The sequence below is a fragment of the Strongylocentrotus purpuratus genome, unplaced genomic scaffold (assembly GCF_000002235.5).
Source record: "Strongylocentrotus purpuratus isolate Spur 01 unplaced genomic scaffold, Spur_5.0 spur5_scaffold_20, whole genome shotgun sequence".
Lineage (NCBI taxonomy): Eukaryota > Metazoa > Echinodermata > Echinoidea > Camarodonta > Strongylocentrotidae > Strongylocentrotus > Strongylocentrotus purpuratus.
Window position 1 is genome coordinate 10,947,062 of NW_022145606.1, and position 18,237 is coordinate 10,965,298.

Here is an 18,237-nt window from a genome sequence, read left to right on the forward strand (position 1 = left end):
CTACCTCTTCAGGAAGTATGTTCCAGTCATTAATGACTCGTTGGCTGAATGCATCTTGCCTAATCTTCGTTGAGCATCTTTGTTTTAAGATCTTTAGACTGTGGCCTCTTGTGTTGCTAGTCGACTGTTCAAAGAAGGTATCAACTGGGATGCGTTCAAGAATGATCAGCCGATGCGATTTGCAAATTTTAGGGGGCCAAAATTATCGCTCCTTCCCCCCATACCCCCCCCCCCCTCTCTGCTTATTCACTGGCTGGCTGTTTCGCCGCTCAATATTATCTTTGGCCCCCTCCCCTGCTGCCGGCTGGATCCGCCCCTGCTAACTGCACCATTTGCTGCCATAGCTGCCATAGCTGGTAGTTGTGGGTCTCATTACAAGCTCGTCTTAAGTGGAAAGGCTGAGCTGCTTTAGAGCAGAGCGCCATTGCTGGATGGAAGAGGTGCTGAAACAGATACCATGAAGAAGTATCCTGTGTTTGATCTATCTGAGTCAATGTTCAAGATCTGCCCTAGGAGTGGAAGGTTATCTTGTAAGACCAGCAGACTATTCAGGAAGGTATCGGTAAGCAGATAAACGGCTTCATCAGCTGATGTTGCTGGAAGCCCCAATATCCGTTTGAACAGGTAGATCTGTGCCTTATCTAGGCAATTCAGCATTGCTTTGGAGATTGAAAGGCACGCTGGAGCAGCCATACAGCGTCCACAGCTTTGCCGCGATGTGAGGTACAACCCTTGCTCCGAGTGGAGAGAGGTCACATGTCCTTGTAATGCCAAGGTGCTTGTAGGAGGATACCTCGTCTATTGGCTTGCCATCGATATGCCTGGAATGTCCACTGATTGTGATTTTGGTTCAGCACGATAACAGCACTCTTAGTGGGGTTGAACTTGTATCAAAGGACTATGAGACATGAGTTATGAATTTATGTCTAATACCGGGTACTTTTCTTCTTATACTCCCGTGTGTAACGATAACAGCACTCTTAGTGGGGTTGAACTTGTATCAAAGGACTATGAGACATGAGTTATGAATTTATGTCTAATACCGGGTACTTTTCTTCTTATACTCCCGTGTGTAATAATCTCCCATGCAGTACTATCTACAGAAACTCTTTACCGAGGACATTTGGACTGAAAATGCCTTTTTATATGAGGGTGAAAACTGAAGACCAACAATAAAAGACTTTAAAGAGCTGGGGCCGGCAAAAATACTTCGTCATATCAGGGCTCTGTTTCATTTTACATGTACTTGCTATCAACAATAAGTGCTGAATTTCTATGTCGATCAAATGCCTATAATTGGCTTACATATAAATAAGAGTTACTCTTAACAAATTTGAAACGGGCCCCTGGTATCTATTTTTCTAACTCTAACAAGTTTCACTGTATGCGATGAGTGTTCTGATAAAAGCTTTTTTTCAATTTTCCCCCCTGTGCAGTGTGATCCTGACAGAAGACCGCAATGGCTGCCAGGTCAAAAGAAGAAAAGCTCCAGGGTTTGAACTGTCCAATGTGTCTTGATGTCTTAAAGAATGCTACCCTCCTAAGCTGTGGCCATTCCTTCTGCAGGGGTTGTTTAGAAGCATATGACAAGCAGCTCAAGGATCTGAATCACATTATCTGCCCAGTCTGCAGGAAGTCGACCAAACTGGATCAAAAACGGGTCGCAGGATTGACACCAAATTTCTTAGCCAAAGGTCTAGAAGATATCCTGAAGGTGGACGGCAGTGCACAAAATCAAGAAAATGATTTATCATCAAAGTTCTGTCCATTTCATAGTCATGTCTATAAAGACATTTACTGCCAGCCCTGCAGTGAGTTCATCTGTCTTACATGCTATATTGACAGCCATCAAGGTCACAAGATTAAGAAACAGGAGGAGTTAGAAAAGGAGTTAAAGACCATGAGAGATGCTCTCCTTGAGAAGAGTACGAGGAGAAAGACCCACATTGAGCAGTGTTTGAGCGCGGCTCTCCTACATAGAGATGTCATGAATATTCAACTGAGTGGCTTGGAGAGGGATGTCAGAGGTGCCTTTGCCAACAAGTTTGCAACTCTCCAGCAAAATGAGGAAGAATTACTAGAGAAGATAGGAAACATCAGGAAAGACTGGACCGAGCAGTCGGTCAGCTGTATATGTCACTGCACAGAAGTAATCAGTAGGATCAGTAATTCTGTCAAACTCTTAACCAATCATGCAAGTAAGTCTTCAGATCCTGATATGATTAAAGCTGTCTATCTGACATGTGCAGAACTAGAGGATTCACTAAAGGAGCCCACTGACGAAGAGTCTACAACACGCCTTAAAGATATGAAAAGGAATGTAGAGTTTTGTCCGGCTGGGGATGAGCTCCTTGCCCTAGGTTGTATAGATGTCGGCGACAACGACATAGAGAGTAATAGTAGTGAAAATACAACAGAACATACTGGGGTTTCTGAAGAAGCGGGAGTGCCACCAGCTAGCAGTCTGGGAACCGGGAATGCCATGCAACATGTGAAGACTACTGGTAGAAGGCGTAGAAAAAACAGGGGAAGAAGAAAGCAGCAAGCTGGCAGTGAAGCAGTATTGAATAATTCAATGAGTATTGTAAGAACAAGGCCTTTCCCTTTGGGTACAGTACGCTTGTTCGGGCTCGCAGCTCTGTCGAAGGATGCAGTGGTTTTAGGATACGCCATGGACCGGAAAGGTTGTCACCGCTTTACTCTGTCAGGTGATGAGAGTCCATGCCTTGGGAGTGAGGTGGGTGAAGTCTATGATGTTGCTTTCCTTTCAGGTGGCAGGACAATCGTATCAAAGCATGGAGATGAATTCTTTGTATACAACACCATCCGCGGACGCAGTAGAGGTCAGAGGTACGCTTGCAAGCAATCTGGAGGATTCGTCCGGGTGTGTACCGATCAGCATGACAACATCTACGCCGTAAATATAAAGCCAGAGATCTGCATCTTCCACGGTAGCAACCCTAATCCACAGAGAGTGGTCCCCACTGGGGATATCCGACCGAAGCAGATCTGTGTTACCACGACCGGCATAATGATCACCAGTACCGGTGACATCACGCCTAGCACGGTCACTGTCTTTGACCGGGAAGGTCGCGTAGGCACTTCCATCGTAGCAACCCATGATAATGAGTTTGTGTATGCTACGGTAGACAGCCTCGATAGAGTTCTAGTGGCTACAGTGGTGAATTATTCAGATGTGCTGAGATTAACAAGGTACAGGCTGCAAGGAATCCGGCTCGTTGAGGATGTCAGGTTCCAATACCAACAACTCACATTGACTTGGCCAATACAAAGCAGTATGTTCTTGAGTTCTCTGTTCTACATTGTTAGTCTTACACCCAACATGGTTGCTATAGCAACCCGGCACGATCTCATTTTCATACAGCTAGGGATGTAAGGAGGGAAGAGTTTGGTCATTCCATCCTGGGCCCTGTTTCATAAAACTTATCAATAACAAGCTACAATGAATGTTATAAACTACTGATGTCCTTGCATCATTCGCTAAGAGCAAAGTTGTCCCATTTGTAATTTGTAATTTGTAATTAATAAGAAGTTTAATGAAACCGAGCGTGGGTTAGGTTGCCTGAAATATCATAATGTATTTCTACTTGTACGACAATAATCGGCTTGATCCATGAAGCTCATTCATGCAGTTTTTTTTAAACTTCACATTTTGTGAGTTGAGTGCGCACATCAATGGTCTCACCCATAGTCTCTGAGCTCTGTGTTATTAATGCGACGCATAAATGGGCAGCATACTACACTTTTGTCACCACAAATAATGTTCCAGCGATGTTAAAGGTAAAGACCAGTAATGGTCATGCGATTGCATTGTGAAAGAAACGTTGTGGAATCGATCAGAAAAGGTTGATCATCTAGCATATAAGTATTGGTGTGTACTGCAAGGTTCTGGAATCATCAAATTGATAAGAAATATGGCCAAGTCTTTGTAAAGTTACAAGCACTGTACACAGAAAGATGTATATGGGACTATACGCCCACGTGCGCGACACGTGCGTTTATCTCTCACAGACCATGTAGATAAACTAATTTACCAAATATATCAATTAGTAGGCGGTTTCCTGGCAAAATTGTTATCATCATGTATTAGTCAAAACATATTCTTTCACATGATTGGTAATAAGAGCTTCCATTTCATTTTTTGAAATTGGGGCGTTTCCAATACTGGTCTTTACCTTTAATGGCTATCCAACAAAATTGACAGTTTTTTTCGAAACAGTGTTTGGGAGTATGTAAAGGAGCCTACTGTGACATGAATACACGCTAAAGGCTTATTATTCAGTGATATTTGTGAATGAAAAGTTGTTTGACATAATTATCTAAATGAAAGTTTGAGTAATATCCAATCAAGGTAGTCATTGTTTATTTGTATACCCAATCCAAAATTCCAAATCCTAATACTCTTACCTCTATGTAAAGAAAAGTATGATTTTCAACAATTATGATTTTTTTTTTTTGCATTCTGGAAATCTTTATATTTCCCATATTAACCCTTTGCTTTATACGGGAACCTGGTGGTCCCTGTGTTAAGCCTATGGGAATTAGATAATTCAGTAGTCAACGGGTTAAGCTTCCTGTCAAACTACATACAACTTGCTCCCAAAGTATCCCAGATGCAGGCACAGTAAAGGCATACAGATTAGACGACCCATCCTGAATGGAAATGGAAATAGACTTCTTTGGTTTTAGCGGAATAATCAAGCCACTGCTTACAAATGGACTTTTAGAAAGGTTAAACGAGGGTAATTGGTGTAATCTGTAATAGAATGTATAGTAACTGTACAGGTACATGTAGTGTCACTTGATTTGAGAGTAGATATACTATGCAAGAAGTGCTCGTGAATACCTTGTTTTTTTTTAAGGAGAAATATAGTTTCCCTTTCAAATTATGTTTTTTAGGTTCAGATAAAGCAATGGTGCCTCTTCCAATTCAAGATCAATACTCTACCTTCTTAAGTGAAAATATAAGTGCTTGAATTGCTACATTTTCTTGGAGAAATAAAGCGGAAAAGTGTCTGTGAAAAGGAGTGTACATGTACAAATGTACTTTGTGGTTCATTAATGTTGATCTCCAAGTGAAATCACATTTGAGTTCAGTTTTATTAAACTGCAGTGGAATCTCGTTGTTCAGTGTTGTTAAACTCTTAGTGGAATTCTCGTTGTTCAGTGTTGTTAAACTCTGAGTGGAATCTTGTTGTTCAGTGCTGTTAAACTCTTACTTTTTACAAAAGTAGGACAACGTCTACAAAAGGAGTTAATGAAAGAGAGTTCATGTGTAAAGGCTTGGGGTGGAGTTGAAATGCACATTGTAGTTTAATTAGTTTAATGAGTGTTGAGTTATTGACACTGATGTAACAATAGTCAAGTATGGCTATTGTGGTGATAGAATTTATTTTCGGGGTGGTCAGTAATCCGTGATCCTATTTTGATGAGCGACATATCATACTACCTAAACAAATTATCAATTATCACAACAACAGCATTTTACCCCGGTTTTTTAATTATTCAAAGCTTAAATGTTGTTTTTTATACTATGAGTATTAAGCTGGTATAATTTTGTTTAATCCTTTTGTTAACACTTGCATATTTCAAAATTTCATTCATGAAAGGTAGTGTTTCTCTCATTTCTTGGTTTATTTGATGCAGTCTGCTGCAAATTACATTCGTATCAAGACATTAATGAGAATTATCATTGTTGCACAATTAAAACAATTAGTTTCTCTGACATATTTGTTTCAGTCAAATCGTTTTTGTTTCATTTGCATTGAGGCAGTCTGCTTGTTTTGTCCATCTCCATGTAGAGATATGTTGACCAAAAGTGGAAAATTCGGCTAGCCTTAGTGAGTGAATGAGTGAATGAATGCACGAATGACTGACTTAATGAATGCATGAATGAAGGAATAAACTAGTTGATTAGTTAATCAATTGAATGAATGAAAATATTAATTAAATGATTGCAAAGATGGGTGATAGAGTAGATAGATGAATGATTAAGTGAATGAATGGATGAAAGAATAAATGATGATAAACGAATTAATGAATGAATGCATGAGTGAACAAGTGACTGATTGAATGAGTGAAAAATGAACCAATCAATCATTCAGAGAACTATTCAAACGAAGATTAAATAAACATCTATCAATTAAGTGATTGATATAAAGATTTAAATCGTGATCTTAATCACATATTTGGGGGAAAGCACCCCAGAAAACATGTTCTCTACCACATCTCCAAAGGTGCGCCCCATTACGCAGGGTAAAGTTTCTTATGACATACATGTAAATGAGAGAGAGAGAGAGAGAGAGAGATACACTTCTCATCCGCCGGGCCTGCGAATTAAGGGCAAAATTGACAAAAATGATAAGAATTAGAATCAAAGAAACCGCTACAGAAGAAGGCTCTGAATAAACGATGGATTGTATCACATCGTTTTCGGATATTGTCGTAAAACAGGAGAAAGCGATGAGCGTCCAAGTGTCGTGTATAAGGGTGTTTTGTGTGTGTGTGTGTGCGTGCGTGTGTGTGTGTGCATGTAGGCGGGTTGAATTTGGTTTTACATACGTGTGCCAATCAGACATGATCAATTGTGTCTCGGCACCAAAGTCTATGACAATTGCCGTCACAAAAATCATAATAGTCACGTTAATGAAACTGGTCACAACAAGGAGTTATTTTAGATCGGTTCAGCATAAAACAATTCTTGGTTACGCAAGAAAATTCCCACCCAAAAGTGTTTTTAGGTACTCCCTCCAACGTAAAGTCGCACACACGCAGTAAACGATGCCGGCAAGAAACTTAACTTGCATTTAAATTTTGAAAAGACTAAAGTCCTAGTTGCTGGTAAAACCTCAGATACCGATTGTAGCATCCAGATCGACGGGGAAACAGTCACAGATGTAGTCAGCTTCAAATATCTTGGATCTACAAAGAACAGCGATGCCAGCTGTACCAGTGATATAGAGATCAGAATAGCTATAGCAAAGAAGAGAATGGTGGACCTGCATGCACTTTGGCAGGTGGCTATCTCATTGACTCAACTCTCAACTAACATAAGAAAAAGAGGATCATGGGGGACCAACAGGCACCGATTGGGGAAGTTTGTTATATAGAGGGAGCAAGTAGCTACAAGTAGGACAGTGAGGCTTTAACCGGTCTGAAAATAAACTAATAAAAACCCTGGTTTGGAGTGCTTTGCTTTTATGATGCTGAAAGCGGGACACTGCTCAAAGCCGATGAAAATCGCATCATGGCAGCAGAAACGTGCATGGTTCTGGAGGAAAATGCTAAAAATCAGCTGGAAGGACAAAAGAACTAACCTCAGTGTTCTGCAAGAACTAAACACAGAAAGAGATCTCCTTGGAAAAGTGGCCCGCCTCAAGATGGGTTATTATGGACACATTCTGCGTGGCAGTGGGAGCCGAGTGGGAGCCCTTAGCAGCACAAATAATCGAAAGCCAAGTAGAAGGAAAAAAAAAAGAGGCAGACAGAGAAAGCAGTGGTTTGATAACATCAAAGAATGGACAGGTCTCACATATTCAGAAGCCAAAAGATTAGCACAGGATATAAACAAATGGAGAAAGACAACAAGAAGATGTGCAAATGTGGTCGCCAATCGCCAGCAACTGACGGTGGCAGCTAGGTAGCCAGGTAGGTAGCCGACATAAAGAAAAGAAAATTGAATAAGAGGAGGAAATGGCACTGCAGTGAAAACGATACGGGATAATGTTAAGAAAGAGTAACACCAGCCCGGACGCGTTATTTTTTTCTGCGGCACAGATAGTGGTTAGGTGCGTGTTGAGCCTATGTGAAAGTTTAGGGTTAGGGTTAGTTTTAGGGTTAGGGTTAAATCAAGACCTCTTTAAAAAAAAGCCCCAATCTGTGCCGCAGAAAAAAATGACGCAGACCGGACATCCTCATACATCTATCAAAGTTGTTCGGCAGCAATGATTAAATTATTAACAATTTTTTTCTTCTTCTAAAATGCTCTTTTTGTCTGTCGCTGTTAGCTTCCAAATAATACAGTACTGTCCTAAATAGCTAGCTCGGGCCAATTATATCATGAGCATCACAATTATTCTTTTTCCGACAGACTAGGCAAAAAATATGTATCCAAATACTATGCCCCCAAAAAGCCCCAATCTGTGCCGCAGACTAGGCAAAAAATATGTATCCAAATACTATGCCCCAAAAAAGCCCCAATCTGTGCCGCAGAAAAAAATGACGCAGACCGGACATCCTCATACATCTATCAAAGTTGTTCGGCAGCAATGATTAAATTATTAACAATTTTTTTTCTTCTTCTAAAATGCTCTTTTTGTCTGTCGCTGTTAGCTTCCAAATAATACAGTACTGTCCTAAATAGCTAGCTCGGGCCAATTATATCATGAGCATCACAATTATTCTTTTTCCGACAGACTAGGCAAAAAATATGTATCCAAATACGATGCTGACATGGCTATAATGGTGACTTTGCAAAACATTTCACGTGGAAGGTGTAGAGATATCTACATATGATCCTTGAGACAATGTGGTAATTTCATGGTTCTTTGTTTATTAACACTCAACTGAACTCCAATCATTTCCATACACCGGAATGTACAAAGTAGCAATAATAGTAGTAGTTTAGTAGGTAAAACAAAGTTTTCCTTCCTTGAATCCGTGCCCACATCATATCATATTTGTAGTTCCCATGTGACAAGCCTAGCTACGTTTGTACAACAATTCCAGTCAATCTACGGTATCCTCAAAACAAAAACTAAATTTGGCTTCTTATATCTTGATCCTTACATTCCTCCCCCCAGTTGCAGCTAGAGGATGCAACGATTAACATCTATTTAACCAAAACTTAATTGTCCACCACTGATGTAAATTAACAAAATACCAACTGTTATCTACATGTATTATCAAATGTTTATGACCATTTTCTACATATTGTCTCATAACCTAGGTAAAATTAAATTCAAACACTTTCTATTAATATAATACCTAACTGTTTCCAAAACAAATCATAATCACAATGAGATGTAACACTTATATCTCTATACTCTGCCAATTTCTACTATCTAAATGCACAGAATACACTAAATTCTGCAAAATCGAGCTTTATCCCAGGATTACTATAAACATTACTGTATCAACTCAACAAAAGCATCCAATACAAAATAATCATAAATCAATGATAACTTTAAATCAAAATATTTTCAATGTTTACTCATAGCTGTCAAACTTTTGTCAAACTTTTGTCAAAATGTAATACCTATAGTAATTAAATTATCAAAAACACCATTTTTGTTATAATTGCCTTTCAAAATATAACTCTGGAAATAAACCAGTAATATGAAATCCAAACACAAGAATTGTTCTTCTAAAACAAGAATAATTAGTGGCTATATTTACTACCTTTAACATTTTTCCTTTTGTTTTTACTGAAACATAAAACAATTTCTGAACACCTTCGATTGAACTGAACTGATGCACATGTACATCAACATAAAAGGAACATCGAAATAACGTAGATGCACATGTACTTTCAAACAATAGAGAAAAGGAAATATTTAGCATTGTGCATAATACCATCTTCATACATGTAATACTTATACTTCTGCTTGAACATTAACCTTGTTCTTTCTATTTGCATATATCAATCTGTCCGAAGTTTACCTGCATGACTGAAGTCACATTGTGGATTGACTACTAAGCACATGCAAATATCCTTGCCATTTGCACATAAAACTAAATAACATTCCTTACTTCACTTAAACATGTTAATCCTCAATTTAAATATAACACAATCTGAACTTCCTTATAATGCTCTACACTGCAGAGTGCAGACACATATATTTAAATCTTTTCATTCATGTTAATGTTCTGAACATCTAATGAAATGAAATTTCTAACTTTCTATGTCAACAAATACACTGTTTTCAAAACACTTTCTCCCTTTAACCCTATTTGAGTTCTCTCTTTCTGGTAAGTTTTATATTAACAAATTGTATCTGATTTTAACTCTGAGGCTAATTCAATCATTACCTTGAACAAATTTTTACAAAATATTCTCTTTTAATTATTTGTGTACATGTATGTTCAATCATCCTCAATTTAAACATCCCAATTGTGATAACACAAAGAAATATTGAAACTCAACAAACTTACATATATACATTTCAGTCATGAATAGCATTTCACAGAGTTCAACTTAAACAGTTTGAAAGTTCACTAGTTCGTTCCAGTTCATGTTCATATCCTTTATCGTTCTTGCAAAGACTAAACAATGTTCGGTGCTGACTTATCATAATTCAATGTCTTAAATTGACATCCTTTCATGGAAGTGTCCTCTCTTAAAATCGCGTAAAACTTTGCTCTCTTGCAATTCGCGTGTTGACAAAATCATCCTGTGTAAATTCGCGACTTAACATGTGTTGATCCAATTAATTCGCGATTAAACATGTGTTGATCCAATGCAAATTCGCGATTAAACATGTGTTGATCCAATACAAATTCTCGATTAAAGATGTGTTGATCCAATGCAAACTCGCGATTAAAGATGTGTTGATCAGATCCAAATTCGCTATTAAACATGATTTGATCCTGTATTGGCTCATTATCACAAATGATTACCAATTACTAGCCAAAGGGCTATTAATATTTTACTTCTCACTTTAACACAAACACAAAATTTCACTGGCGCTCTGAATTCCACTTGTTCGCTTGATCCAAACACAAATTGCTTCATTTGCTTGATATCCTCCTCCAATAATGATTCAAAGCACATCCACTTAAAGGCACTTTCACATATTATACATATAGATCCTTTCATAAATTTGAGACAAACTCCATTCAAATTTCCTGCTCCAGTAGAATACACAACTTGGTTACTGGTCTTACTAGCGATGTTGTTGCAGTTTTCACTTTCGCTCTGCGGACGAACCCCTTGTTGTCTGGCATAACCTCTTGCACTCGGGCCATGGACCAGGAACATCTGTGCGCTGTTTCGTCTAGGGGCGCGTTTATCTAGGCTTGCCACTAGATATGTACATATCGTACCCCACTATCGAACCCCACTATCGAACCCCACTATACGATCGTGATTTGCGGGATGTCGCGTTTATCTACACTTCACGATTCACAATAAAGGCCTTGTCTCTTCGCAGCTGCTCAGCTCCGTTTGACCCGGGAAGCAGACAGTTTCTCGGAGGTCAACTTCACACGTTTGCTTGTACACAACACCTGTGTGGTCCTATTTGTATGTGAGGTACAAAACAGCTTTGCGTTTATCGATCTCTCAGAAACGTGATTCTGGCTGTATGTCACATACAAAACGCACCTTTTTGCGTCTTTTGATATGCCCATATCTAAAGACGTTTGAAAAAGGCTTTGCGTTTATCTACTTCTAAATTTGCCTGAAAGACGTTTGAGAAACCTGATTCTAGCCAAAAATTTGCTAGATAAACGCAACCTATGACGAGTACAATGTCCCCCACCTGAAGGTTACGACTTGGCTGCAGCCACTTTTGTCGGCGTTGTAGAGAAGGCAGGTACTCTCGCACCCACCTCTTCCAGAATAGGTCTGCCAAGTACTGCATCTGTTTCCACCGCTTCTTTGCGTAGATGTCCTTGTCGTCGAAGATCCCTGGAGGTAGCGTCGTTGAACCCTTCATAGTCAGCAAGCTGTTTGGTGAGATTACATCCAGATCATTTGGGTTGTCTGAACATCGGGTAAGAGGCCTACTATTTATGACGGCCTCCACTTCACACATGAATGTATGGAGCTGCTCCTCATTCTGGTAGAACTTTAGATACTGCTCTCTCATGACTGCACACAGTATCTTTCTGACTGTTCTAATTTGGCGTTCCCATACTCCCCCCTGATGGGAAGCAGCAGGAGGATTGAAATGCCATTTCATGCCATGGTTTGCATGAAAGTTGATCAGCTGGTCTTGATTCAGCTCCTTTAATGCCTGCTTCAGTTCCCTTTCAGCTACTACTAAATTTGTACCATTATCTGAGAACATCTCTTTCATAGGTCCTTGGCGGCTGATGAAGCGACGAATAGCCTCAATACAGGAGCTTGTGTCTAGACTCGATGCAACTTCAATGTGCACCCCTCTGCAGGACAGGCATGTGAAGATTACGCCATATCTTTTCCTTATGCTTCTTCCACACTTTATTTCAAAAGGACCAAAATAGTCCATGCCAACTCTGGTGAACGCCGGCTCGTCACTCTGAACTCGACTTATTGGAAGTTCTGCCATTTTCTGATGACCAGCCTTTCCTTGGTTCTTTCTACAAATGATGCATTTCCTTGCTATGTTTCATGCTAAAACTCCAGCTCCTACTACCCAGAATTTCCGTCGTAATTCAGCTACCATGTGATTTTGTCCCTGATGACCAACTCTCCTATGGATGTATTGCATTAAAAGAGTGGTTACATGATGCTTCTTTGGTAGGATGTATTGATGTTTAGCACTGCTTGGAATCTGGGCATTCTGCAACCTTCCACCTACTTGAAGTAACCCATTGCTCAATTCTGGATCAAGGTTACTAAGGGTAGAGCGTTTTGGTACTCCTTTCTCTTCTCCATGACCAGCCAGTCGTTTCATTTCCTCTGGGAATGATTCAAGTTGCAATTGTTTAACAATTGCGACTTCGGCATCTCCAATGTCCTTATTTGTCAGGCTGAACATTTCACTGGAATTGCCATCTATTCCTTTCCCCCTTCCTTGTAGCATTTTCTTGAACTTCAATATCCAGGCAACTCCTCGTTTCAGCTTATCCCAATCAGAATAGTGCGACAGGAGTGCACTTATTGGATCCTCCTTGTTTATCATTGTGGCATGAATGTGAGTCTCATCCAAATCTCCTGACATAGTATCATCAGCTTTCTCCATTCTAGCTGGAGCTTTCACACCCTCAGATGGCCATATTTCTTCGGACTGCTTTAGGAATTCTGGGCCTTCAAACCATTCCTTCTTCTTGGTTGGTTCACTGGCATCCAATCCCCTGGATGCATGATCTGCCGGGTTTAACTTGGTAGGAATGTACTTCCACTGATTTGTCTCTGATCCATCTCGGATGATACTCAGTCTGTTTGTCACAAATACTGGATATCTGGCAGTTTCGTTGGCAATGTATTTCAGAACTGTTTGACTGTCCGTCCAAAATACTGTCTCATCCAACTCCATATTCATTTCCCTCTTGATCATACTGTCTTGCTTTACTGCGAGTGTTGCAGCAGTTAACTCCATCTTAACAATAGTGTGAGGCTTCAGTGGGGCAACCCTGGCTTTGGCTGTCAAAAATGCCACATGAACCTCTTCATTCTCATCTGTCTGTCTCAAGTAGGTCACAACACCATAGCCATCCATGCTAGCATCGGCAAAGTGGTGCAGCTGTCTGTTTGTTACTATACCAAAGTTCTTTGGTTTTAGACATCTTGCAGTCTTCACCTGGTCAAGATTTTGTAGCTCATTCATCCAATGTTCCCATTCCATTTTCTGCTTTTCAGGGATTGACTGGTCCCAGTCCAATTTAGCTTGGCACAATTCTTGCAGAATTATCTTAGCCTTCATAACGAATGGTGCTGCTAGCCCGAAGGGATCATAGACTGAGCTCATTACTGATAGGATGTTCCGGCGAGTAGCCTTTCTTGACATTTCTTTCAATTTGAAGCCTAACTGGTCATTTTCTGGATCCCATCTCACACCAAGAGCTCGTTCAGTTGGAAGAACTTCCCTTTGTAAGTCCAAATCCTTCAATTCAACGGCATGTTCCTCCTTTGGAATGGAATCCAAGACCTCTCGTCTGTTGTTTGACCATTTGGTTAACTTGAAGCCTCCCTTGGACAACACTTGTCTTAATGATTCAGCTAGATCAATGCCTTCTTGGGGTGTTGATACTGACTTCAGAAAATCATCAACGTAAAAGTCTTTCTGTATGGCATCTAGGACTTCTTCCTTTGCACAACCTTCATTGTCCTTTGCTGTTCTTTTCAGGGCATAATTCGAACAACTGGGAGAAGATGTAGCCCCAAAAAGATGGACTAGCATTCTGTAGGCTACTGGCTCTTTGGTGATATCCCCCTCAGGCCACCACAAGTAACGCAGCATGTCGCATTGGTCTGGTGTAACTTTCACCTGATAGAACATAGACTGTATATCTGCCATTATAGCCACTTTCTCTTTCCTCCATCTGAGGAGAACACCAAGCAATCTGTTGGTTAGATCTGGTCCTTGTAGGAGTTCCTGATTAAGAGACTTTCCTTTGTAGCTGATAGGACAATTGAAGACTACTCTAATCTTTCCTGGCTTTTGGGGATGATACACCCCATGGTGAGGGATATACCATACCTTCCCATCATGTCTGTCCAAGTCTGCTTCTGGAACCTTCTCTGCATAGCCTTGCTTTTCCAGATCATTCATGAATGTGGTGTACTGTTCATGGATTTCCTTGTTCTTTGATAACTTCTGTCCTTGTCTTTCAAGAAATCTTTCAGCTTGGTCCTTGTTGTTAGGCATAGCCACATCTCTCTGCTTTAAGGGCAGATCCATCTGATAATGATTGTCTTTCTTAGTGATAGATTTATCCATTATGTCCAAGAAATTCTTGTCGTCAACTGACAGGCCCTCTCTGTGATCACTTAGTCTCTCTGTAAATTCCATATTGCAGAAGTCTTTGAATTTCCGTTCTAATTCCTCTTGTCTAGGAATGATGGAAACTTCTTCCTGTTTACAAAAACAGACTTTGTGAATATCTGCTTGCTCTTGAGCTTGTATACCATACACGAGCCAACCTAGCCTTGAGCGGATAGCATATGGTTCTTCGATGTCACCAGCTTTAATTTCTAGAGGCATCGATGCTGACGGAACGTTGGCTCCAATCATGAGAGTTACCCTTGAAATAGAGCTGCGGTTACTTATTTCGGGCAATGCTATGTCCTTCAGATGTTTCCATCGTTTCAGATCCTTTTGAGTTGGAGCATCTGAAACTGTCACTGGTATACCATCTTTGACATAGATGGGCGGAAGATTGATGAATTCCTTCTCCTTTACTCCTGCGATCTGCAGCTCATCTACAGTGACTTCTGTATCTATCACTTCTTCAAGATTCAATGTCTTGACTATTAGCTTGGTTTTCCTGGTTCTTGCATGCAGCCTTTGGGTAAGTTCTGTGTCACAGAAGACTGTTCCACATCCATTATCTATGAATGCATAAGTTGATATGCATCTGTCATTTCCTTTGTGCTTCACGATGACTGGAACTATCGTCATGCACGTCGATGTCTGGGGTTTTCCTCCAACACTTTTCTTCACATTGGTAGACCCTGAAGAGATCCTTCCAGCTTCACTTTGCACATCGGTAGATGTTGAAGCATCATTGGTGGTTTTCCTTGTATTTCCTTCTCCGTCTTTCATCCACCTGGGATCATGCATTAAAGTGTTGTGCATCCTGTCGCAGACATCACACTTGATCTTACTCTTGCATTCCTTTTTCAGATGTTTTGGTTTCAGGCATCGGAAGCAGAGGCCTTTCCTTTTACATTGCTCTGATCTTTCTTCAACTGTCAAGGCTTCAAATTTTCGGCACTCGTCAATAACATGCCTTGAGTTGGTGCCACAGAAAGTACAACTTGGTTCCCTCTTGTCCTTCTGCTCCCTATCCTGTTGTGTAGCTGTACCAAATGCCTTTGTGCTTCTTGATTTTTGTAGTTTTTCTTTCTCATCTTTATTGTAGGAAGCATTTTTCTCAGTCCTCTGATATCCCAATCCCTGTACCATGGGATCGTTAATGTTTCTTTCAGTCTGTATGACGAACTGTGCAAGGTCTTCCAGGGTGGGATTCCTATTAGCAATATCACGAGTCAGGCCTACTCGTGATATCCATTTCTGCTGGAGATACAAGGGTAGTTTGCTTGCCAGAACTCTCAGAAAACTTGCACTATCCATGCCTCCTAAGTCCCCTGCTGCTCTAACATGCGAGCAATTATTGTGGTATATTGCGAATTTTCGCAATCCTTGCCTATCTCCTGATCGTATCTGCTCCCAGGCAACTGCCCTTTCCTTGTATGCATTTATTATGTTACTCTGCTTTCCATAGTCTCTGTGTAGCATGGACTTAGCTGTCTCATATGCCCTCTTACTTGGTTGTATGTGGGGGCATTCTCGAATAAGCTCATGCGCTTCTCCTCGTGTGTATTTTAGTAGAAGCTCTAGTCTTCTGAAAGGTTCATCAGTTCTCTTTTCAACCACATATTCAAAATTCCTTATAAAGGTAAGGTAATCAAGTGGATCCCCATTGAACGGCTCGAGATCTGGCGATGGTAGACTGTTTTCTGCAGTGAATCTAATCATCTCCCTAAGCATCTGTTTGGTGGCTCCTTCTTCATTGCTCACATGTTCCTTACGAAAGGCTTGTTCTTGTTCTTGTCCACGATCACGGAAAGAATCACCTATTACTTGTTCTCGTTCTTGTCCACGATCACGGAAAGAGTCACCTCTAACTTGATCTCGTTCTTGTCCACGATCACGGAAAGAATCACCTATTACTTGTTCCTGTTCTTGTCCACGATCACGGAAAGAATCACCTATTACTTGTTCTCGATCTTGTCTACGATCACGGAAAGAATCACCTATTACTTGTTCTCGTTCTTGTCTACGATCATGGAAAGAGTCTCCTCTAACTTGATCTCGTTCTTGTCCATGATCACCGACAAAATCACCTCTAACTCGTTCTTGTCCACGATCACGGAAAGAATCACCTTCCACTTTCCATTTCTGTAGCTCTTCCTCTGAATCTTGTTGTAGAAGCTTCAATTCTGCTTGCAAGAGAATAGCAGTCTTTTGTCTTTCAATCTCCGCTTCTTCATCCTTCAAAAGCTGACTCTTTCTCAAATTCTCAGCCTTTTCTTTTGCAATTCGTATTTCTTGTTCGGCTTGTTCCATTTCATGTTGTTTTTGAAGTGTTCTCAGTTTCTTCTCAAGTTCACTCGTTTGATGTAAGGCTATCAACTTTCCTTTAAGTTGTCTTTCCTTCTTTCTCTCTCTTTCTCTCCTCTTTGCAGTACTGGCAGAAGAGGCCGATGATCCACATAATGACAATGTGGATTCTGAGTCATCTCGATCATCTTTCCCATTCTCTAGATCTCTTTCTCTAGTAAAGCTCCTTGTTGCACCACTCTCCTTATCATCAACATGATCAATATCATTGCCACCGGCATTGCTCAGTTCCTTATCTTTCACGACATGATCAATATCATTGCCATAATTGGCATTGCTCAGTTCCTTATCTTTCCCACCTGGGGATTTGGGAGTAGTATTCTCATCCATAATTGCAATTTACTTGATAAACATTCCTTTCAAATCAGCAGTAACGTGTAGAGCTATAGAGTCTAGCCGATTTCACTTCAAATAATAATAATAATAATAAAAACGTTACTTATAAAGCGCTTACCACCAAAGTCTCTAAGCGCTATACACACAAAATAGACTGATATACAATTACATCTTATACAAAACTAAAAATGCAAATAAACCTACAAATAACAATACATATGGAATACACATCAAAGTGAACAGAGATAATTAATCATCGAACGCAATTTTGAATAAATGTGTCTTGAGACTAGTTTTGAATAGGTTAACGGTTTGACAGTTTTTTACATTTAAAGGTAATTTGTTCCAAAGTTCAGCAGAAGCTTTGCGAAAGGAGCGATTACCATAAGAGAGAGTTGACACAGAAGTAGATACGAGGTTTAATTGTGAAGATGACCGTAAATTGCGTGAGGGTTTGTATTCCTCGATTAATTCTTGCAGATAAATTGGTGCCAATTCATGAATGCATTTATAAGTTAAAACTAAGATTTTGTACATAATGCGGTACGTCACCGGCAACCAATGCAATTCGCGAAGTACTGGGGTGATGTGTTCACAAGAACGTGTGCGTGTTACAAGCCTGGCAGCAGAGTTTTGGATTCTCTGGAGTTTTGCAATGTGCGACTCCGGAAGGCCATAAAGAAGGCTGTTGCATTGATCAAGACGGCATGTAATAAATGCATGTATAAGCGTTTCGGTAGATTTTTTATCAAGAAAATTTCTAATACCACCTATCTTGTACAAGGCATATGAAGCTGAGCGACAAATATTTTTTATATAATCATCCATCCTAAGATCATTTTCAAAGATGACACCAAGGTTACGTGCACTTTTGACAGGTTGTATCGGA

At 40.1% G+C, this 18,237-nt stretch overlaps 2 protein-coding genes across 2 annotated transcripts; both read right to left on the reverse strand.

Annotated features, from left to right (window-relative positions):
* Window positions 1–9,459: 9,459 nt before the first annotated feature.
* LOC115927579 lies at window positions 9,460–12,272 on the reverse strand. The gene is made up of 2 exons (XM_030993646.1): window positions 11,477–12,272; window positions 9,460–11,015 (listed from the first exon to the last, which is right to left on the reverse strand). The coding sequence occupies exons 1-2, from the start codon at window positions 12,270–12,272 to the stop codon at window positions 10,858–10,860; spliced, it is 954 nt and encodes a 317-aa protein (XP_030849506.1). The 3' UTR covers window positions 9,460–10,857.
* Window positions 12,273–12,332: 60 nt separating this feature from the next.
* Window positions 12,333–17,342, reverse strand: LOC115927580. The gene is made up of 2 exons (XM_030993647.1): window positions 16,775–17,342; window positions 12,333–16,555 (listed from the first exon to the last, which is right to left on the reverse strand). The coding sequence occupies exons 1-2, from the start codon at window positions 17,340–17,342 to the stop codon at window positions 12,333–12,335; spliced, it is 4,791 nt and encodes a 1,596-aa protein (XP_030849507.1).
* Window positions 17,343–18,237: the final 895 nt, after the last annotated feature.

Coding starts and splice junctions, on each gene's coding strand:
- LOC115927579 (XM_030993646.1), bottom strand. CDS start 12,272: ATGGCAGAACTTCCAATAAGTCGAGTTCAGAGTGACGAGCCGGCGTTC. Junction 11,016..11,476: donor GGACATTGTACTCGTCATAG/GTTGCGTTTATC, acceptor ACGCGCCCCTAG/ACGAAACAGCGCACAGATGT.
- LOC115927580 (XM_030993647.1), bottom strand. CDS start 17,342: ATGGATGAGAATACTACTCCCAAATCCCCAGGTGGGAAAGATAAGGAA. Junction 16,556..16,774: donor ACAGAAATGGAAAGTGGAAG/GTGATTCTTTCC, acceptor AACAAGTAATAG/GTGATTCTTTCCGTGATCGT.